Here is a 23,298-nt window from a genome sequence, read left to right on the forward strand (position 1 = left end):
ATCCTCTCAATCAAGGAAATATTTTTCGGAAGAATTCCTAAAACCTCCCCAGTGAGAACTGCCCGGAGAATCCTCGTACCGGCGATAGGGGAAGGGGAGTTACAGAAAGTGATGCTCGCTATTTTTAGATCTAAATTTTATCAGGTTACTGACACTTAGCAACTTATTTGTTTCCGTAATGATTTATTGTTATTCTGTATAATGTAGATATAAAAATCTTACCCAATTACTGAGTTAAGACAACCATACTTTTTCCTTGTTGCAAAGTAGTTATTTTCTTTTAATTAAATTTCTTAACGTTTTCGATCGTGTGATGTGATCATCTAATCGTGGTAGCTTGGTAGGAGGGTTTTGAGCTAAAAACTAAATCACTTATTACCTCTTACCCCTTTCCCCAAAATATATTTCACCATTATAAGTGGAAAGTAGCTTGCACTCGGATACATCAAAAATTCTCTCAGTTTATTTTCCTAATCGATTTTGATGAAGTTAGACCAAATTCTGACGGGGTCGCTACTTTCAGCTACCTGAGGCGCCCACAAAAAACTGAATCACGTCAAACTGAGTACCAAAGGTCGACAATTCGACTTATTTCCCAGCCTTTGAGATTGACTTAAGAGATTAATTAAATGGATAATCCGTGAAGATATTTTTAAATGATAAATGTAAGAGTAGCTCCGCAAAACAGTAAATCTGTAAGGCTGCGTGACACTAAAAAATGATTGGTTTTACGACACTCTACGAAGCATTTCCTTGTTAAAATTTGCATAACAAGATTTCTCTGATGTTAAAGTGCCCCATGAAACTGATTGAAATAAAGTAAAGCGCCATAGAAAATTTAGGCTCAATATTTTCTGTTCTCTCGAGTTTTTGTCTTGATTTCATCCTTGAAGAGCCTCGAACAGCGGCGGGCCATTGAGCCTTTAGGGAATAAAGAAACACTGGCATTTGAGTTCTAACCTTTGACAAAACAAACAAGAATGGATATGTCGATTCAAAACTAGAATATCGTGTCATTCAAAGTCAGACGGTTGCTTAATGATATTCAATATCATTATAGGTAAGGATTGTCCTTAAACTGGCTCCTCATAAAGGAACTTAAGACAGCCCATTGCTTCCAAGTCCTCCAGGAATCCCATGTGCGATTGAACAGCTCTCTCAAAATAGGGTAACCGCGTAACTGAGTGAGTGATGGTCTTCAAGGAGAGTTGATGCAATGCATACACACAACACACTGCAATAAAAACGTTCATGAACTTTTGCGAGTTAAAAGTCATTCCACTTGATTTTTCCAGCTGTTCTTGATAAAATCGCACAAGGTTTGTACGGGTCGATACCTCACCACTCCCTGGAAGAACAAATGCAAGGAACTCTACCATGTCATGTTGAGGAGCATGAATTGTTGCCATTTCCCAGTCGTAGATACAGGACACTCGACTTAATTTGTTGTTTGCGATAAAGAAGCGGCTGTGATTATCTTCCGTTGTAAATTCTTGCTTGCGGAGGCACACATTTCTTGGAGTAAAATCATAGTGGACTAAAGTCCTTGGAAACGAATCGATTATTTTCCAGACGCGATCCATGTTGTCAATAAAACTTCTGACAAGGTTCGTCCTAACACAAAGAGAAAAACACGATTTTTATCATAATATAGAGCAATTTTTTAGCAAGCGTCAAAAGTGATCCGAGATTTCTTTTGGTTTACTTTACCTCGCTCTGTGATTGGTCCAGAAAACCCGTGCCACTTTCGCAACCAATCAGAATCAAGACAAAAACCAACCACGTGCGTTTACACGTGCCAAAGAGTTTACTGATTTCAACTTTGAGTTCTCACTGGTTCTTTATGATATTTTCCTTTGGTTTTGGTTTTGGTTTTTACGTCACTCAGTGTAAAAGCACTGGTTAGCTCAATTGGGAGAGCGCCGGACTGCTGTGCGGGAGGTCGAGAGTTCAATACCGGCCGGACCAACACTCAGGGTCTTAAAATTAACTGAGAAGAATATGCTTCCTTTCTTTAACATCAAGAAATGGTTAGATATTCTAGTCTTCTCGGATAGGGACGAATAAATGGAGGTCCTGTCTCCTGCAGGGTTAGGGGCAGGAGACGTTAATTTCCCACGCACGAGATTACTGTGTGATGGATGTCCTCCCCTGGGGTGGGTTGGGTGGGTATACAGCGCTTTGGACAATTAGTGGATTTTAGCGCTATATAAATAAAATTATTATTATTATTATTATTATACACTTGGATCCACCCATTGAAAAGACAAGTAATCCATCTGGTTTTAAGTTGCCTCACGCTAAGCAAATGCACGAAACATATATGGCCAGCGAGGAGAACATGTTTCGTCCATAAGGAACCACTTACCGAGCGAGAACCTTGTTAAAGCGATCCATTCAGGTTGTTACGAGAATTTTGCTTTTCAAATCTTTCAAAAGTTTTTTTTTTTGTTGTTTTTGTTATTTATTTATTTTTTATGAAAACGGCGTTTAACTTTGTAAGTACCATAAGTAATGATAGAAAACAGTATGGAGGAGTTACATACTGATGTTAGGGTGGAAACGCTTAAGTTACCTTCCTTTATAACAAAGAGTGTGAAAATATATTCCTACAGCTCCCTGTTCTTCAATTTAATTCTTGCTCGAGCATTGCAGTTATTAAATGAGTGAGTTTGATGTCCAGAATGACAGAGTTCGCTTGTAGTTTTCCTCGTCTTGAGAACTGGGCGTTTAAACACGAAGGCGCGCTATATAAGGAAGTCTTCCCTAGGAGACCTAGGCTCATTTGTCACTCACCGTTGACGTGTGCGGGTCAAATTTAAATGCTGGTAGACGAACAAAAGGAGCTAATGAGATATCTATTGTTTACTTCCACCAGCATGGTGGCAATGAGGTAACGTGCGGACCACCTACTTCGATCTCAAATTTACCGCCACAAATAAAGACAGTTTACATTGGAGAAAGGAAATACAAATCTCAAAAATTCTTGTATTGTGATGAAGACATAAAACAATTTTGAGGAATGCGCCCGCTGTTCACTGCTTTGGAGTAGCTGTAGCTCAAGCTGACTTGTCTCTGAGAGTTCTACATCACACGACGGTTGATTGACAAATGGTCCAGTGGGACCTAAGGCTCCTTTTATAGCGCGCCTTCGTGTTTAAATTGTTAGCATGGACAACACAAATAAGAATATATTTTTAGGAATATAAAGCCTTAGTCACCTTTTAGTAGTCCACAGATCAGGAAATGTAGCACGATTGTGACACAAAAGGGCGCGCCAAAAACCTGAGAGCGCCTTCATAACGCTTCCGCTGTAAAAGCACATCCAGGGCTCAGATTCTAGGCTAGTTACGTTGCCAAGGTGGATGCTATGAAATCGGGCGATATCTCGCAGAACCACCTTTAAAAGTGAATTAGTCATAATAGTTAATAATGGCAGTAACTGTGATGATGATGATGATGATAATTAGGTGGTTACCAAGGTGCCAAATAAAATTGGCCGTATAAACGGGGTGCCCGTCTCAGCAGGCCAGGGTCAAATTTCATGACTTAAGGTGGTCTTGAAAATGTGGGTGGAAGACCACCTTAAGGGCCGTAGTGATAAATATATCCAATTCGCACTCCCTCAAAAACAGACGTTCTCTTTAATAAACCACTGGAATGTAGATATGCATGTAGTTATTATTATAAAAAAAAGTAATAGAAACTTCACTCAATGCATAATATGCCTTTAAAAAATTAGATATTAATTAAACCCCCGCAAATGCATTTTCAGACTGCCATAGTGTAAAAATACAAGAAAAACAGGTTCAGCTTACTATGCTTCGGAAAAAAGATACCTGAGCTCTCCGACTTTTCTCGAGTGGCCGTATAAAGGGAATGAATAATTAAGAATTCTACTGTTTGGGATTTTAAAATGTCGCCGTCGGCCTTATTAACGGGTGACCACATTAACGAGGGTTTTTATAAAAAAGTATTTGACCGTTTTTTAGGGCCATAAGTGGCCGTAAGGCGGCGTTCCACTATAATAATAATAACAATAGTTAGCGTCTCGTACCATGTAAATATTTCAGCAAGGTCATGAATAATTGCAACGAAAAGAATTCTTACGGCAGGCGCATTAAAGAAACATGATTGACTTTAGCACCATGTCTTCGTTAATACAGCCAAACCTTTGCGAAGACCGGGCACAGTGAGAGACAAGGGGGCTTGGAAACGAGCACGTTCTGTAGGTGCTGATGAAATATAATTACAAGAACAATGGCGTCTTTGCGTTTTTGGGCCAGACCAGAAAAAACCAGTGCTTACTTTTTGTTAGAGTGGCATTGTCACTTTAATTTTCTTTTCTCCTTTCCATCAAATTACAAAAGATTCGTAGAGCAGTGCGACTTACCTTAATATCTTCTTGATCCCAGACCTCTGACGCGTTATTGATGGTGTTGAAATGTGTCACGTGATCGGTAAGATCCTCCATAACTATAACAAATACCTCCTAATAAGCAATGAAGAAGTGAGTAGGTAAGCAGCAGAAGAGGCAGGCAGGTAGAAGAGATAGAAGGAAGGAAAGAAAGAAGCTACAAGGAACGAATATGGATGGGAATCGAGTAAACGTATTGCAGCAAAAAGAATTTGATTTCGCCTCAGAATTTGCAATCAACTTGAATATGCATTTCTTTTCTCGCCAACATTGAACTCTACTTTCTTTGAAGAGGCCTCCAGATTCCAGATATCACCCTACGGTTTGCCAAGCTGCTGAAATAATGCAAGGATTTGACTCACGACAAGGTGGTTTTTTGACTGAAAAGGAATAAAACAGACTGTCCTTACCTTAGAAGGATCACAGACAGTGTGATAAACTTTCGGCGCAATGTCTGTAAACCTTGGGTCTTGCGTTGTCATTACTTTAACCTCCCTTACATCAGAGTTCCTGAAAACCAATAAGATGATCATATAAATTTCGAAAGAAACAATCAAATTTTAGCGGTCTTTATCGCTGAGAGTTTTCTCTTATCTGAGTGTTTTTTGTCAAGCATTTTCCCCTGCTTTAACCTACAGAGGTGATGGGTGAAGAAAGGCTGTCCAAGTAAGCTGCCTTTGCCACAGTCACAGTCGCCACAGTAACCCAAACCTTTCGACCGGGTGTTGAACCCAGTGAACTGATCACTGGAGCTGTATTTCACCCTAGAAATGTAATGGCTTGCAAAGTGTAGACATGTTAACATGTTTAAGTCCCACAAGGTAGGCCCCACCCCACTCCCCTTTCCCCCTCAAGCTACATATATGTCAGCATCTGTTTATCTTGCAAATTGATTTAATTTGAGATTAAACTACCTTCCTTGTCCTAACACCATGCCTAGCTGTTCCTTGTTGTTTTATTACATTAACGCGCTTACATTATTTTTTTAACTGGTGACGCACAGGTGGGAAGGTGAAGATGGAGACCTTACATCTTTGCAACTAATCTATTTTAGGAAATTCACCTGAAATAAGACACACGGCGAAACATCCCAGCATACTGGCTTACGTCTCCACTTTTTTTCTCGATCCATTCTCCAAAGATGTTAACGAACTTAAGTGCCAGTGGCTTACATTTTGCGACAACTCGAAGTGTTTTCCTTGCTGAATCTCCTGCGATTGAATTAGTTGGTGGAAGAAAAATCAAATCTATCATGTCACTACCTAAATAGACTTAGTGTCGAAAGCACTGAATTAACTGTGCGGCCCTCTAAACTCTGTGCAATTTCAACTCATCGTGTACCAGACTCGAGCTCAATTCGACGTTTTGGAGTGATTTGAAATCGGTTTTTAGTATATCTATATATGCTTTCAGACAGTTCTTCTATGACGCGGAACAAGCTTAGCGCAACTTTATTTCCTTCCTGTAGCCACATTGGAGGCTTAACAAAGTGATAATTAAGTATTTTTTAAATCAAACAATGCAAGAAAAAGAAGCAAGTATGAAACTCACCAGAGCTCGGTCTGTAGGTGATTTCAAATCCCTGGTGCCCAATCATTCGATCGTCATCTTGTATGGCTTTGCATGTTGTAGTTAGGCCGATGCTTTGCTGAGGGATCTGAGTATGCAATTCAAACGTACATGTAATTACGTAGATTCAAATTTAGTTTCTATTATCGTTTACGGTGGAATATATATCGATTACCTCAAATGGATACAAAGAAAGAAGTGTTCCTCTTCTTCCAAGGATACTTTGAAAAAACTCGTCTGTCAACAGAGATGCAGTTGCGCCTTTGCTTTCGCTGCTGTTGTTGTTTTTGTCGCAAGCATTTTTTATCCCTGCGTCTGAGAGGAAATATGGTGTACTGTAGTATGGTGAACACAATTCTGCCATTGAGAATCTGTAGTAAAAATAAAATGGGTTAGGTTTCCACCACTGCTTTCCCGAAGACTCACCGGTGAATGTGGTTAGAAAACAACACCGTGAACGTTCGCCAAAAGAAAAATGGGGTGGAATAAAGCACAAAATATGTTTGGAATGATAGAAAGAAAGACGCTCATTACTCAGGTGTGATAGCTATAATTAATAACAACTAACGTCATCAAAACCCCTGAGAAGTCATATTCATCCACTGAGCTTGTAACGAATGATACCGCAAATACTTATTATTTCTCGTTTTTTTCTATCTTTAGAGCATTAACAAACACTGAACTAACCAATTTGAAAAATGCACCCTCTGTTCTAATACTTAGTCAGCTCACATGAAGTATTTGTGCAAGTCACGCATGAACACCCACCATTTAACTAATATTCACTTCAACCACAGGTAGCCCGAGTTCGCACAAAGAGCCGTAAATATTCATATATGCGTATATGTTTGTTTGCTTTGCACAATGAGCGAAATGTAATGATTTGTATGGGAATAAACGTTACACTTTCAGCCTAAATATTTGAACTAGTTTTGAATAAGAATGTCCTATACAATGTACAATCCTCGCATTTCGCCCATGGAGCAATGCAAACTTTCGGCTCAGTGTAAGCTTTCTGTTCGACGTTGTTGAGCTGCGTCGTTGCTACACGCTGTACTTTGCGACGGCGATTCGCAGTGAAAATTATTATTGTTATTATTATTATTATTATTATTATTATTATTATCATTGTTATTATTATCATTGCTATTATTATTATTAAACATATTTGCTTATTTACGGACGCTCATTGGGCACGCTTGAGCTACTTGTGCTTCAAGAAGGCAGTTTTTCATCCCAAAGGATTAGGCAGTCAATATACAGCTTAAATTAAACACAGTGACTGACTGAATAACTTCGTTTACCGTATTACTCACAATGCACCTTCTTCGCCTTGTTGTTTTGTTGTCCCATTTAGTATCATCTTAGGGATTATTTTCTTTAAAAATCGATCAAATGAAAGGAGCATGCATAACAGGGCGAATATGCAAAAATGAAACGAAAGATCAGTTATCGCTAGTTTTCCAAATCTACCGAATTTTTTTCAGATATTGGAGTAGAAAATCTCTAACAAAGTAATCCTGTACCATGGTGTTTCTTTACTGTTATCATCATTTTTGTTCGAATTTGTTTCCCCCCTGAACAAGTAATCAAAATGACCTTCATGCTGTGTGCTAATTACCAATTTCAGATTACGTGGAACTTACGCTTCCTCATGTTTATCGAACTTGGGTGCATAACAATGTTGTAATATCCTCAGAAATTACCTAGCTTACATTTTGAAAAATATTACTTAATTGGTACGTTTCCTTGTACAGGGAAAATTTTAAGATCTTTTTGTTTTAAAGTAGGGCTCTCAAAACGTGCTAAAGCAAACGTATAACAAAGTATTTGCGACGCCTTCGACATTGTACATGGACTGTCTGCCAGCTTTGCCACTAACACAACACGTGTGCGCATGAGAAAGTTAAAAGGTTGATTCAAATTCTTAAATACAACCAGTACAGATGCACGAGCTTTCATAAATGAATTTAGCCACCATCCATTTGCACCTAAAGAATTAGTGATGCGTTCAATAAAGTTCAATATTAGAGGGAAAACAAGGTTAGAAAGTTAACTAAAAATTCCTAACACCTTGTGTTTACACAGACTATCGCTTGCTTCCTCAGGACATTTTTGGTTATTTTTCCATCGGTAACGATTGTTTTCTCGAAAGCCAGCAAGTTTGCCCGATTTTCTAGGACTCAAACAACAAAGGGTTATTCATAATAAGGACTAGAAATAGATTGTCAACCATTTCCCTGCAGAGTTGGAAATTAGGAAACATCGCGCGTTTGTTTAAAATAACAAAACTTACCAGATTCAGGTTTACCCACAGTTCTCGGTTCTCGCTCGAAGAATAATTTCTCGAGGCAATCACGAGTAAACTTGACAAAAATACAGCGAATTTACACGTGGAACTGATAATAGTCCGCAGCACATATGCATAATTATTCTGACGGATTTTTGATCTGTAGCTCAAGTAAAACGCCAAATTCTAGCCGTTTGGAAGTCAAATTTCCCTAGAGGTCCATCAGGTAAGATTTCGTTTGGAATTTTACGACGAAGCTCTCGTTCCTGAGTAGACATTAAGATGTCACGCAGAGATGGTTTTTTTACCGTCTTTGTTTTGGGTTTTTTTACCGTCTTTGTTTTGGTTGAGTTACAAATAAAACAGGATGGACTCGTGGAATATGGACTTGGAGTATAGAACGAGATGTAAATAAAGCAAAAATACGAAACAAGAAAAATGGAAATAAAACTAGGAGTTCAACAGCGACTCTACATTTTTTTCTATCAACATTCTTACTTTGCGAGGCACAATGAATTCGAGGACTTTCAAATATCAAAGAGATTTAATTTAACAATTTTGTAGTCAGCCACGTACAAAAGTGTTAAATGCAATTTCAATTAATCATAAGTCATAACAAACCCGATAAAAATTAACTACAATGGACACTTCCATCTATATATTTGTATAGAAGGCCTATCAGTTTTGCAAGTGACTCGTTCAGCAGGCTGACACTTCAGAAATGGTATTGCAGCGCTACAGTTGTTGTTTCCACGAAAGTTTCTTCGTTGCATCAGAAGATAAGAGATCGCGCTTAATTTGAGTTAGCTACTTCTGCCTACAAAGTGTACCTATCTTGCAAGCACAGCTATAATTGTTTTAAGTTGATAGCTGTAAACAATATCTGAAGCGAGATGTAGACTGAAAACAACTGCAGACAAAAACCTTACCGTTTGATGTGTTTGATGTGTCACAACAGATCATTGAAGTACTCCTTTCAAACACCTGGTCGAAGATACTTCAATTCGCCATCGAGTTGTAGGAAACTCGGTTTCGATTGGCGCACTGATGTTTTTTTCTTTAAATCGGCTGTTTGAATGTTACATTCAGTGTGTAACAGTTTGGTCAAATGACTGCAGCGATGTTGTTTACAGTTTTTACACCCAGGCCTTGCCCTTTCTTGCACCCGTCTGAGAGCCTAGGCATTTTGCCAACGAAAATGAAAGTTTATACAACTCTCAATTTAACTAGAAGAGGGTGTCAAACCTCGATATCCGTCAGGTGTTCAATCAGTCTCGATATATTTAGATCGGCGTAAAACAGTGCCACAGTACACGTGAGATTACGGAACTGGCTCAGAAACTTATATCCAATTTTGGGCATGCAATATAGACCCATTTGACAGAAGGGTTTTCTAGGATCACTGTTTTTGATCGGCTATCTAAAAAGTGGACAGTTTAGATAATTATTATATTCAAGTCTTGCATGGAAAAGGTTTTGATTTAAGTCACTCCTTCTTCAGCTAGGTACCATAATAGGGTAATCAGGAGGGGCGTTACAAAAGCCAAACCGGATCGGATCGGATCGGATCGGATCGGATTGACAAAATCAGGACTGGATCGGACCACATTAACAAAACCTGGATCGGATTGCGTCCGATTGACAAAACACGGACCAGGGGCCCGTTTCTCGAAAGTCCCGGTAACTTTACGGGCCCGTAACTATGTTTTAAAATCAAAATTTAAAGGATAGGAAAGCAGGTTCTGGCATCCAAACCAGTCCTTTTTGTTTCTTTAGCTGATAGTTTTATTACATCATTTTCAAAACTTTTGAAGTCCCCATCTTGAATGAAAACAGAACAGCTTTACGGGCCCGTTAAGTTATCGGGACTTTCGAGAAATGGACCCCAGGTCCGAAAAAAAATCGGATCGCCATAAAGTTCCCACCAAAATAGTCACGTAATATCTCATGATCAAGTTTTGGCATAGAAGTATGACTGCCTTTTTTCGCAGCTCAGTGAAGCAAAGTTGTAATGGTTTTTTTTCGTATAAGATATTCCACAGGCGCCCCCAGCTCACTACACTAAAGGCATAGCTGTTTCGCCTAAACAGGCATTAAGAACTACAGAAAACAGACGATGGAAGTCCACATACTTTATTATTTTGAAAACTATACATAATTATGCCATAATAAGAAACACATTTGTAGCCTTGCACGTTGTGCATAGTTTTTTTTTATTTTTTTATTTTTTTTATTTTATTTAAACATTATTGTAAATTACTGACCCATCATTGTAAATAGTTGCCGAAAAGCCTTTTTAGAAGCACTCATTAAAAATTATCAATATCATAACGAACGTTTTGATAGAACGCTATTACGGACTCCATACGCTGTTTTATATATATAGCGTTCAACTTCGACGGTCGACATTGTAATGTAACACCGCTTTTCGCAACACTGTCACAATATGCCACTTGCATTGTAACACAACACCACTTTCCCGTCACGGTCACGTCCGCTAGTAATAAAATAACTATCATTTTGTATTGTGAGCTTGAGAACGTCTGTGGATATTCATTTTCAACTACAATCAATTACGGTCAAATCGTAGCGGCCTCAGTTGACCGGCAATTACTTAGCAGGCGTCATTACTTCCGATCGAAAACTTAAACATCATCACCTGTAACTCCCGTGAGGCTTAGCGCTCACACAGTGCATGGCAAGAAAAACAGTCACCGTGTTTGAGATGTTTCTCTTAAGGCTGCAGAACTTGTATGGATTTTTGGATGTTTTCCACGTTTACTAGTGGATAGCTCCAATATGAGGTACGTTCTTACCTCAACACTTGGCGGGAAATTTATGGCGATCCGATCTTTTTCGGATCCGGTCTGGGTTTTGTTAATCCGGTACGATCCGGTCCAGGTTTTGTCAATCCGATCTGATCCGATCCGATCCGATCCGATCCGATCTGATCCGATCCGATCCGATCCGATCCGATCCGGTCCCGGTTTTGTAAACGCCCAATCAGGAGGTGGAGATTACGACTTTTTTCTATGTATATTTTTACATCTTTTGAGATGTCATGCTCGTTCAATAATCACCTCTGCAAGCGTATGTGTTTGTGATTGGGTGGGGGATGTTAGTCGGGTGGGTCATGGTTTCTTTGCAAATTCCTCCTCTTTTATCTCAGCCATTTGACCGTGTGGTCCTACTAACCAAAATGAAAGCTAGGCTGGTATAGTTATAGACAAAATGGTTCCATTTTCATCCCTATCAAAGTCTTGAGGCTTTTAAGAGGCGAGAGGAGGAATTCACGGGACCCTCGCGCGTGCCTTCGCTTGCCCGAAACACGCAAAGATCCAAAAGACAAGACCAAGCTTGTTGCCTCGTTTTGAGATAGAGGCTGTAAAGAGAGTGGCGCCAAATATTACCCAGAGCTCAAATAGAGCTATCGACTCATTGTCGCCGTAGTTTTTGAATATTTTGTTATTTACATTTCTATCCCATTTAAACGAGGGGTGCAATGGTGATGACAACAAACCTTGTACTACCATCATAAGTTCACAAGGAATATGGTAGGTTTGTTTATGTTGTTCGTACCAAATTCAAGTGACCGTTTCTTGAAGTGAAATGCGGTAAATCTTTCGCGCAATGTCAAACTCTATCGTTTCTTCTGAGGAAATCGAGGATAAGGAAATTAACTTAGTATTTTCGGTTTTAAAGGCTAATTTGATTAAGCGATCTTTCGTGCCCTACGGATCGATTTTTCGATTTTTCATTCTTGACTGAGATATTTAAATGAAAATACGCGAAATTATATTCAGTTCTACCGTGAGTTTAGCCTCAGAGTTGATATTGAAGCAAGCCTTGTAAAATATCGCTTTAGGTCATAGCTGAAGCTCAGAAACTTGATTGCGCTCTGAGATGTTAAGTTCTACTGTACCGTAAACCTGCTATTCCCAAAAGGTAGCCATTGGTAAACCGTAATATACGTTGATCAGGGAAAACATTGGTCTAAGTGACTACTGCACAAATTATTATTGTGTTGAACGTTAGGTCAGTCCTTTCATTGTTTGTATTTGGTAGGATTTGCTTCATGCGAATCTATGCCTGGGCTTGTTACAATCAAATAACACTGAGATCGCTGAGATGCATAGTTTCCCTTTCTTTGGATTGGATTTCATTCTGAACCCAGCTGCACTTGGCAAAATGCACGAAGTATCAAATTACAGCCATGAAAAATTTTGATCCTTTGCCAAAGAGAGCTAAGCTTACTTTTTGAGCATAAAGAAAATGGCAGCTGATGTTTTTAATTCCCTTGGTACATGAGATGTTAAAGAACTCAAGATTTAAAATTTTTTACTATTAAGAGTTCAGATAAGTGATTTTGCTGTGCAATTATGTATGTTTCTGTTGTTACTTGAGCTTTTAAGTTTTTCAGTGTGTTAATGTTTACTATTTATAGTGAATAAAATATGCTTTTCAGGTTTAAAAGGGCCAATACTAATATTGCTGCTTGATTGATTTTAAATTTGACTGACAATGGAGGAGATTAAAAGGAATTATTCTAGACAATCTCTTAGTATCTTGTGAATGCATAATGATAATTATAATTTTTTGGAGTGATTCAGCTCATCCAATAAATTTGTGGATATTGGCCTACTATTTTTTTTTACTGGTCAAATCACATGATTTGTAAATTAGAAAGAATTTTAGCACTGCTGTGTGTTAATCGTACATGTTCCATTTCAGAATATTTAAATTGAATTTCCAGGAGATTTTTGATATCATGTAGACAGTCAGATATTTGTTTATCTTCATTTAAGATATGGGAGCATTGTTCTGGTCCCAATATCTAGAGCACTTTTGTTAATTACTTCTGTTATTCGAAGTAAACACTAGTGACTGGCCAGTTTGCCATTGATTTACAAAGAGTGAGGGTGAGCAAGTCTTTCTTACTTGGCATAAAAATGTAAGATGAGTCCAAAAATTAAAAAAAAGACATTCAAAATTGTAAAATCTATTCTTCTACTCATTGCTCAAAGGATAGCCTAGAGGCTCTGTTGAATGTTACAAAATTCACTCTATCATAGGGTATTAATTCTTACCCTAACACTTCTTAAGGCAACGTAAAGAAACTCCAACTAGTACAGAATTTTGCTGTGTGTATCGTGTTAGGTCCTAGGAAATATGACTGCATCTCAGAAGGCATAAGATCCCTTAACTGGCTTACTGTTAAGGATAGACTCCTTAACGATGCTGTATTGGAATTTCCATGTCTTAATGATTTAGTTCCAAAATATCTGGCCAATATATTTGTAACTAGTTCTCGTATTCACACTAGGACTACACAATCAGACAATCTTTTGCACATCTCTCGTTGTTGTCTGTTGTGGATGCAGACTTTGGAACTGTATTTCTAATGACTTGAAAGCTGTGGACAGTGTAAATAGCTTCAGGCGTCGTTTAGTGCAGAAGCTATTGAGTGGAGAGCATTTAAATTTGTATTGAGTGAACTTAATTTTTAAAGTAATTTTTCAGTACATTGTAACTGAAAAGCCCAAGTTGGGAGTTACAATAAACGTATGTAGGTATGTATGTAGCCTCATATCTGCACGTATATTCTCTATATTGTTCTCCATGCATTTTCTATGGAACTGATTGAGAATTTGTTTAACAATCAAGGCCTGCCTTAGTTTTGTGTTGAACAACTGATGAAGTGAACCTTTGAACAATTGCAAAAAAAAAAAACAAATCAAACTAGGGAAAATTCATGTGTTCCTGAAATTCATTCCAAAGTGTAGGAAGGAATTGCTGTTTTTTCAAAATACGATTAAGGAATTCTATATGACTTGTGAGTCTGAGGAGCTTTGAATGTAGTGCTTTTAACAATAATGAATAAGTTGTTTGTTTGTTTTATAATCACTTGCACTAAATTTTGTTCTGTTTCATTTGTCTTTCTGTAAAAGTTTCAGCTCTTCACTACAACAAAGTAATGGATAGTACTGAGTACTCTCAAGCAGACAAGTCTTTAGAACCATTCCTTTTGGAAGACAGTGGTCAAGACAATGAACCAGGGCTTCCATATAACCAAAGAACTAGTACTCCTACTGAAAATGTGTCCCTTCGTGAAAATGAAGGTTTAGTAATTACAAATGGACAGGTATCAAATCAAGAGGTTGTGCTGTCTCCTCTTTTAAATTCTGGGTGCAAATCTAGCACTCAGTCTCAGGATCAAGAAAGTTTTTCACAAGAACAAAGCTTTCATACCCCCAGGGAAAATTCAACTGAGGAGAATTCTAGAGACGAGTCCCAGTCACTTTATACCTCAGCATCATCCAATGTAAATGTTACAGTGACTGCAGACAGTTTTGGTGCAGAGAAAGGGAATATTCTGGACCTATCTAAGCAAGAAACTCTACATCAAGTGACCTTTAGTCCTGAAAATGTTAGTGAGACTTCTGCTCAAGACACTTCCTGGGCTACTGCCCATGGCTCATTTCAAGATGATTCTGATGTAAAGGATGTGACCATGAAACAAGAGCCAAGTTATTTGTCAGAAGAATCCTTTGATGAATCTCTGAATCCCTTTTTTCGGGAGAGTAACGTTGTCATCAGAGCTGATGATTTCACACAAGATTTGAATAATTCAACATACAAAGAAATTACTTTTGCTTTTATGAATGACCAAAATTTACAACATGAAAAAAATAGTGGCAAAGAAATTGCTGAAGGAACAAATCTTGCAGCGGATATGGACTCTCCTAATTTAGACCTTTTGAATGAGATCTGTGAGGAGGCCACCAATATGACAATTAAAGAGGCCTTGATTTTTTCTCTAAATCCAGGAGTACGAGCTGGATTAAGTGAGGGTAGATTGTCACTAAATGAGAGTGAAATATTAGCCCTGGAACAGTACTGTGAAACATTCATTGATGATTTGATTTCAGAACTTTTGGATGGGCAGTGGTCAGAGAGGATCAACAGTGAAGCTCATAAGCAGGTGCTTCTTGATAGCAAGGTCTCAGTGGCTAAAAAACTCAGTAATCTTGATTTAGAAACACTGAAATTGAACTGTGATAGATTTGTTCGTATTGTCATCACAGAGTCATTACATGATGCTAGTTTTGCGATCCACACAAGGGACACTAAACCAACAGAATGTAATGGGGAAGAAAGAATGAATTCTCTTGATCAAGACAGCATCCAAGATCTTCTTCCAATTTTCAAACAATCTACAGCCATCCAGGATTATATTGGATTTCTCTCAGCAGACATTGTTAAGTCAGCATTGGCAAAGTTGTCTACTTCTGAATCCATAGCAACCAACAATGATGAGAAAAATGGTCAGCTGATAGTGAGTAACAATAGCACATCACATATCAAAACAAGCACACAGGTAGCAGATTATACTTCTAAATGTGAAGAAGCATTACCTGAAAGTGATGGAAAAACAAAGAATGACATGAGGAAATCTCAGAGGAAATATATAAACAGTGAAGATCAAGACAATGAAACAAGAACTGATGTTGCATCAATAGGCGTTGATGATGATTATGAAATACACTATGAGAGAGAAACAGATGAGCTTTCAGATGATGAACAGATTTTTTCTAGCAGTGTAGCTGGTGCTTTAGAGACATCTCTGGAGTTTGATCCAGATGGTGGTATGTGGGATGAAGGGGAAATATTTACAAACTTGAATTCATTGGATGCAGGTGTGTTCAATTTTCATTGAGTAAAAATAATTTTTTAAACAAGTTCATACAGCCTAATAATTTCTACATGAGATGTCTATGAGGCAGACCATGCAGAATTGCTAAACAGACCAATGGGATTTCAATGATCATTATATGTCAGAGCCCGGAGATGTATGAGGCAGTTTATTTTAAAAATAATTTTACCAAACTGAATCTTTTTATTTTAGTTTAAGTACCTTAAAGGAAAAAGCAATTGCTGCTTATTTGAAAGGCTGTTCAAAATAGATAAGAATGGCCTCTATATTTTTTAAAAAATATTATTTCCTTCTCAAGATATATGAGTTTCTGTATTCTTCAAAGAGAAGTTGAGGTACTGTAGTTGGTTTTTGATGAGAGCATTGCAGTGGTTACTTATCATAACATGAACCTTTTTTCGTCTTTTTTGAAAGTCACTTCTTGAGAAAAGTTTGAAAACATATATCAATTTCATTTTCAGAGAGAAAACAGAAAATAGTACTACGAGAACTATCATTTGATGAGCATGTCGATGTTGCTGGAACAGAAGTACTGGCACCTGTCTTCCTTGCAATTGCAGAGGAGAACGATGATGACAGTGAATTTCAAGGAATGAGAAAGAAAGCACAGTCCATTGAGAACCTGTGCACTGTCATCAATGAGAATGGTAGATTAATTGTTCTTTATTCATTAAGTACTCTGACAAACAAATAGTTGTATATTCTTTTTTGACTCAATAATGTGGTAGTTTTTCAAATGTTAATCATCAGTAGTAATTATGAAATTCTTTGAATAAATATCTGTTATTATAATCACTTTGGCAGGCATTGTGATGTGTATGGGCTAAAATAGAGATTTTAGAATTTAGCCTTCTTGCATGCTTGAGTGATTGTTCAGACTGTTTGTTGTCATTTTATTTTTCAGGTTTTATTTTCTCAATTCCCTAAAAGTCCTAATATAAAATAATAATAGAGTTTATGCTCTTGGGCATAAATATGTTTTGGGTCCTTCTCATAGTTATTTTAGCCCTTGCCTAGTGGCTTAGGCTAAAGTGACTCTGGCTAAAGAAAACTCTGAGTCAGGCCCAAAACATATGCCAGTGAACATACAGTAGGACCTTTTGTTTTATTATTTTTCATTTATTGCACTTTTGATAAACTACAGCCAAGACTGAATTGTCACTTAAAACTTTCACTTTTCATTAGGAAGCATGTACTGAAATACACAGCTAGTTATTAGAAGCTCTGATTCATTAATTTTAATTATTAATTATAGAATAAATATTTTTCAGACAATCGAAGGCAAAGAAGTTACTCAGCTCCAAAGAAAATCGCTTCACTTTTCCAAACTGATGTCAGAACAGAACAGGACAACAGTGATAATGCAGAAGACAGTGAAAGAGAAGTCCATGAACAGGAGTATGAAGGAGATGAAAGTGAGACTGAAGATGTGGACGAACAAGATGATGACAAGACAAGGGTAGAAGAAACCGCTCCATTAAAAGTTCAGCTAGAAGCTGAATCATCAGGTGATGACAGGTTCCGTTGGCATACTGTGAGTGTACATGGCAGGGACAAGGTACTTGATTTGAGGCTTCTGGAGCCGTACATGAAAGTCATCTCTCATGGAGGTATATTTTTATTTTATAGATGACTGTTATGATTAATGTTATGGTTTAGATCTTTGTTAAGATGTGCTCTTGGCTGAAAAGTGTGGTCAAATTGCTTGGGAGTTGGCCAAATGAATATGAATTATGGTATTTTGATCTGACAAGCTCAGTCAATAAAGGATTTACCACCTGGGAAAACAATTTGAGGTGCAGTTTTGAGCCAGTGCAGTTTTAAGCCAGTGCAGTTTTGAGCCAGTGCAGTTTTGAGCCAGTGCAGTTTTGAGCCAGTGCAGTTTTGAGCCAGTGCAGTTTTGAGCCAGTGCAGTTTTGAGCCCCATTTGAGATGTGGAATAAAAGTATGATTAAACTTGTCAATAATATGACAATATTGTGTTTGTGGCTTGGTTTGTAAGTGGATATGCCGAATGTCTACTGTATTTCTTCACCTATAAGCCAATCTCAGCTATAAGCCGAGACCCTGAAAGTCAGGGTCTTTCCACTAGACTCAAGCTGCCCAAAAGAAAAAAGTAAAACCACCGGCTATAAGCAGAGAGCAAAATTATTGATTGTAACTGGCCATTTGTGTAAGCGAACCTTATGGAAAACATAAGAAATTGACTCACTAAACACAAAACCTAATGAATTACAATAATTAACACAAAAGAAAAAAAGCAAACCAATGAAGAGATATGAATATCAATTGATCCAACGACGTGTATGAATACTACCATGCGACAACAGATCAACCACAACAACAATCTCAGTTAAACGTTTCAAAGTATCAGTCGATCGAGTATCCCTTTCGTTGCTGTTACGTTTTATCATCATGCCTAAAGCACACCGTTCCTCGTATAGTATGGCTTTCAAGATAAAAGTTGTCATGGAAGCTGAAGCGGTAGAAAACAACTCAAAAATCACTCAAGAATATGGACTAAGCAAGTCCATGGTATGATGCTAGAGAAGAGACCAGGCGACAATTTCTGGTGAGCTGAAGATGTCTGCAAAATGTGCGACAATGGGCTGTTTCATTCCGAAATATCCCGAACTAGACCAGCAAGTGATGGAGTGGTTTTCACAGCAAAGAGAACAAGGTTGTTATTTACTTTTTTTTATCTGAACACAATGTGGCACAACCAGAGATTTGGTCGTGCCTCATCCTCTTCGTGTTTCCTTCCATAAGAAAGGGTGGATGGATGAACAGGGCATCCGGGAATGGATTCAACAGAGTTTGCCCTGTGCTGAGCGTTCCCTTTTGGTGTGGGACTCATTCCGAGCTCACTTGACTGATTCTGTGAAAGATGACCTGAAGCAGCGAAACATTGATGTCGCAGTTATCCCTGGAGGCCTAACCTGGTTGTACAGCCCTTGGATAAGTGCCTAAACAAGCCATTTAAAGATAATTACTTGGCATGGATGACATCAGGGCCATTTGAGTTTACCCCAGCTGGGAAGAAGAAGGCGCCAAGCAGAAATCTTGTCCTAAGGTGGATCAATGAAGCATGGGTAAAGATACCCCAAGAGATGGTCATCAAATCCTTCAAGACCTGCGCTATTTCCAATACCTTGGACAGAACAGAGGACGACATGGTCTACTCTGAGGAAACCCCAGAAGTAGATGATGAAGACATGGAAGAGAACGAGTTCGAGACAGACAGCGAAAATGAAACAGATGGCGAGTAAACCATTGGGTTGAAAGCCCTTGGACAGATCCATCAAACGGCTCCTTTAGGAGCCACCAATTTCATAAAAGTGAATAACCAATATTCAGAAGTTATTTTTGTTGTGTTTTATTACTTCTGCTTCATTGCTAACTTGACTACAAGCCAGGGGGTAAATTTATTCAGCAACTGTATATTTTTAAAATCTAAAACCCTCGGCTACAAGCCGAACCCCATTCTTCGTGAAAAATCTCCCAAAATTTTGGGTCGAAAACTGAAAAAATCATTCAGCTTATAGGCGAAGAAATACAGTTGTTAAGTTTCTAGACCAGGTGCTGTTTGTTAAAGGCAAAATATGCTCATTGTGCAAGGTATCATTACTACAATGTATTGGTTACTGATCAAGTGTGGTGATCTTGCATGCCAGAGATGACTAGGATAGGACCATATAATTGTTATCTTTCTGATTCCTGATTTTATTTTGCCTTTTTTGGTTGGTTTGTACTAAAATCAGACTGATTGAATTTATATTCTAGGCTTAAAAATTCTTGATTTGGGAACTTGACACTTATTGAAATGACTGTAATTGCACAGTGACTCAGTGCACTTGATGTTTTAGCTTTACTGTCCTGCTACTCTTGGGCCTTTCAGTTACTTCTTTTGTATCAGAAATTTAGTACATACTTTATTCCCAATCTGACTTACTTTTTTCTATTAGTAAAAAATTAAACATTTTTTTTATCTGGAATTTCAGGTTATTTTAGTGATACTAAGTCAACCATTGTTGTGATTGCTGCCTGTTATCTACCTGAGAAGACTATAAAGAACTATGATTTTCTAATGGAGCAACTTTTCTTGTAAGTTCTTTGTCAAAATGTATCAACTAGAGACAATGTTAACAGTCCCTCTTTCTTTGCTGTTCCTCTTCCTTTGACTTATAATACTGATTTATAAGTAATTCTTTGCCTGGCATTATCTATTTTCCTGTACTGGTAATCCTTTTTTTCACTTCTGTAATATTTGCACATTCCTTTATCACCCACCATGAATAACATTTTCTTGTTTTGTTTTCATTTCTCTTTTTCTCCTTGTTTATTACTGTTATTTAGTTATGTTATAAGCACTTTGGAACTTCTGGCAATCCATGAGGATTACTACTTGGTGTACTTCAATGGTGGAACAAGGCAGCAAAACATGCCATCTGTAACATGGATGAAAAGATTCTACCAATATATTGAAGGAGGGTAGGAAACTGGAGTTTTTTTCTGGTTATTAGAGGACAAAAATGGAGGTGCAAGAGATATTATCACTTCCTCTCTGTACTTTCCAGAAGATGAGAGATGGCTTGACCCTGATAAACATTTCACAAAATAAAACCATGTCTGTTTCATTGATACAAATATGACTTTGTTTACTTGAAATTGTGATCTTAAGTTCCTTTACTTCTTTTTAGGCTAAAGAAAATGAAAGAAATGTTCATTGTGCATCCCAATTTTCGACTCAAAGCAGTTATTACACTTGCCAAACCACTGATTAGGTGAGATGTGACTGAATTGATGTATACTGGTAATGTTAGAGAAGTTCATTTTACTGTAGAGTAGCAGACTGCAAATGTGTGGCATTAAAAGTTTAAATCATATGTAGAATAGGTTACTTACTGCTTCTGCAAATTAGAATAATGACTGTGACTTACTTTTTTGTTAACATTTTTTTTGCACCTTTTTTCCAGTTCTAATTTTTGGAGAAAACTCAGTTTCATAAACACACTTAGTACTCTTTCAAGCCTTGTTCCAGTAGACTACATTTACATCCCTGATGAAGTGATGAGGTAGGTGGCTGCTTGTAATGTCAAGTTCAGAGCAAGATTGTTATAATGAAAAAATGAATTACAAGTGAAAATAAGCAATCCTCAGTGCAACATCTTGTAACCAACAGTCAAGCCAGTTATAGACCGAGGGAGCTGTGGCCTTGGACAAACCTAAGTATGTAGATTAGTTCTACCAATTTTTGCATGCATTTGATAGCTAAGTGATATCAAACCAGTACAGGGTAGTGACCCTTGCATTTACCATCCAGATTTAATGCTACTGTGGTCTGAAAATCTCCATTGCAATTATTCTGTGAAATAGGTACAATGAAATAAAAAAGTACACTGAGTGAAATTGCCTTTTGAGTCAATCATTAATACAGGACTTTTTGTTGTCATTACTATTAATATTAAAGCTTAAAAAGACCCATAGGCATCTCATGTTACCAAACCCAAAGTAAGGTGCACCCTTAATCTCATATTTTTCATCTTTTCCACACATGTTGTGTTGTTCTTGGGCAAGACAGTAAACTCCCAAGTGCCTCTCTTCACCCAGGTGTATAAATGGGTACCAGCAAATTTTATGATGGGAGGTAACCCTGCGATGGACCAGCATTCTATCTAGGGGGGGAGTAGAAATACTTCCAGTCGCTTCATGCTATGGAAACTAGATTTGGGTGCCAGACCAATGGGCCACCTGGCTCGTAAGCAGGCTTTACCTTTTACCTAACACACATGTCCAGCTTAATTTTTTGTTAAAATGTCATTTAATGTAATATATCATTATCATGATTTGATTTTCTCCTCACTACAGAGTTGATCCAACCTACAGACAAGTGCACAGTAGGTGAAAGCATTCAACCCTCAAGAAGTTACTCTGAATTTATTGAATGATAGGATTGTTGAAACATGAATATATTTAGTTAATGCCCTTGTAGTAAAATCATGACATCCTTTCATTTAGCTTCTGTATCCAGAACCAAATTCATTTTTGGTAAAGCTTACATCTAGATTCTTATTTCAATTTCTTGTCAGCTTACCAAAAAAGGTCAACCTAGTAACAATAAATGTTTAATTAAGTGACTAGATTTTGATTTAGTAAGCAAAGTTTTACATGGATATTCTTGTTTTGGGAATGGTGTTATAGTCCTTATCATTTGTTGGTCACAATAATTATAATAGTTTTCATGTTCTGCATGTCCTAGTGGCTAAGAGCTAAATATACCTAACTTATTTTTTGATTTTACAAAAATTCAACCAGCTATGCTGGCAAGAATAATTATCAATACACGTATAGTTACATTAAGTTATTAAAATTTAATGAATTATTATTTTTAAGTTCTTTTAATCACATTTAGTGGTAGTTTTCCATGTTTAGTTGCAAGGAAAAATTAATGCAAGGTAGGTAAATTTATTTAGGGTTCATTTAGCTTGCCTTGTGACCACACAAAACCTAGGACTATATAAGAGAGTTTTTCTGCTCCACTCATGTTAAAAAAGATCCAATAAAATCATGATGAGATTTTATGAATGGTCTTGAAAGAAAAACAAATGAAAAAATCTCTGTCATCTGATTTGTACATTTTCAACATGGAATAAATGTTTTAAGAAATTGGAGAAAACAATTTTGATTACTTCACATTAGAGAGTTTTCTTGGCTACTGGGGCTTGTGTACATTAGCAGGTATAAAATGAACCAGATAGTCCAAGAAATACTACAGTTCAGGTAGCACAAAGCATTTTGTAGCAAATTAGTTGGCACAGAGTGTCCATGTGTTCTCTAGAAAAATGTTCAGTGCTTCTGCCACAATAAGATGAAACAGAACCAGATAGTAAAAAAGTTGTACAATACTAGCGGAATGTTTTTTTTTGTGTGTGTGTAACTAACAGTTACAGTACTGTACCAGGTTCTGCAAAGGAACCAACTGAATTAAAATAATTAACCAATTTAAATTATGTAATATTAGAATACTTCTTCTAAATTATATTTTAACTTGTTTAATTAACCTAGTGTTAAGTGTTTGTTTTCTTGCTTCAAGTGTGGGCTAACTCACTGCTGAATGATAATAAATATGTTGGATGATAATAAATGTTGTAGGTTTAAAAAACTGAGCTGGGTTGCCTGTGCATCTTTGAATCCACATTTTGAACTTTAACATGACCCTGGGGAACTTGTTTTTTCTATGAATCTGCTAACCGTAAGATTTGAGATTCTCCTTTGGCTACTTTGAATGTAGTCTCTCTCAAATGTGAT

General features: G+C 37.4%; 2 protein-coding genes across 3 annotated transcripts; one reads left to right on the forward strand and one right to left on the reverse strand.

The window, feature by feature from the left end:
* Window positions 1-163: 163 nt before the first annotated feature.
* On the reverse strand, window positions 164-9,423 carry LOC111324727 (uncharacterized). Of its 2 annotated transcripts, none has more exons than XM_022928353.2 (8): window positions 9,206-9,423; window positions 6,162-6,357; window positions 5,969-6,074; window positions 5,481-5,628; window positions 4,828-4,927; window positions 4,394-4,492; window positions 3,222-3,400; window positions 164-1,614 (listed from the first exon to the last, which is right to left on the reverse strand). In XM_022928353.2, exons 2-8 carry the CDS (start codon window positions 6,348-6,350, stop codon window positions 1,074-1,076), a joined length of 1,362 nt encoding a protein of 453 aa, XP_022784088.2. In that variant the 5' UTR covers window positions 6,351-6,357; window positions 9,206-9,423; the 3' UTR covers window positions 164-1,073. The 2 variants fall into 2 exon arrangements, with proteins under 2 accessions (XP_022784088.2, XP_022784087.2); XM_022928352.2 differs by lacking the exon at window positions 9,206-9,423 and adding an exon at window positions 8,283-8,603.
* Window positions 9,424-11,673: 2,250 nt separating this feature from the next.
* LOC111324662 (uncharacterized) lies at window positions 11,674-23,156 on the forward strand. The gene is made up of 9 exons (XM_022928274.2): window positions 11,674-11,830; window positions 14,225-15,973; window positions 16,452-16,637; window positions 17,262-17,600; window positions 19,992-20,094; window positions 20,347-20,481; window positions 20,691-20,774; window positions 20,967-21,065; window positions 21,859-23,156. The coding sequence occupies exons 2-9, from the start codon at window positions 14,251-14,253 to the stop codon at window positions 21,893-21,895; spliced, it is 2,706 nt and encodes a 901-aa protein (XP_022784009.1). The 5' UTR covers window positions 11,674-11,830; window positions 14,225-14,250; the 3' UTR covers window positions 21,896-23,156.
* Window positions 23,157-23,298: the final 142 nt, after the last annotated feature.

Source organism: Stylophora pistillata, chromosome 1 (genome assembly GCF_964205215.1).
Source record: "Stylophora pistillata chromosome 1, jaStyPist1.2, whole genome shotgun sequence".
NCBI lineage: Eukaryota > Metazoa > Cnidaria > Anthozoa > Scleractinia > Pocilloporidae > Stylophora > Stylophora pistillata.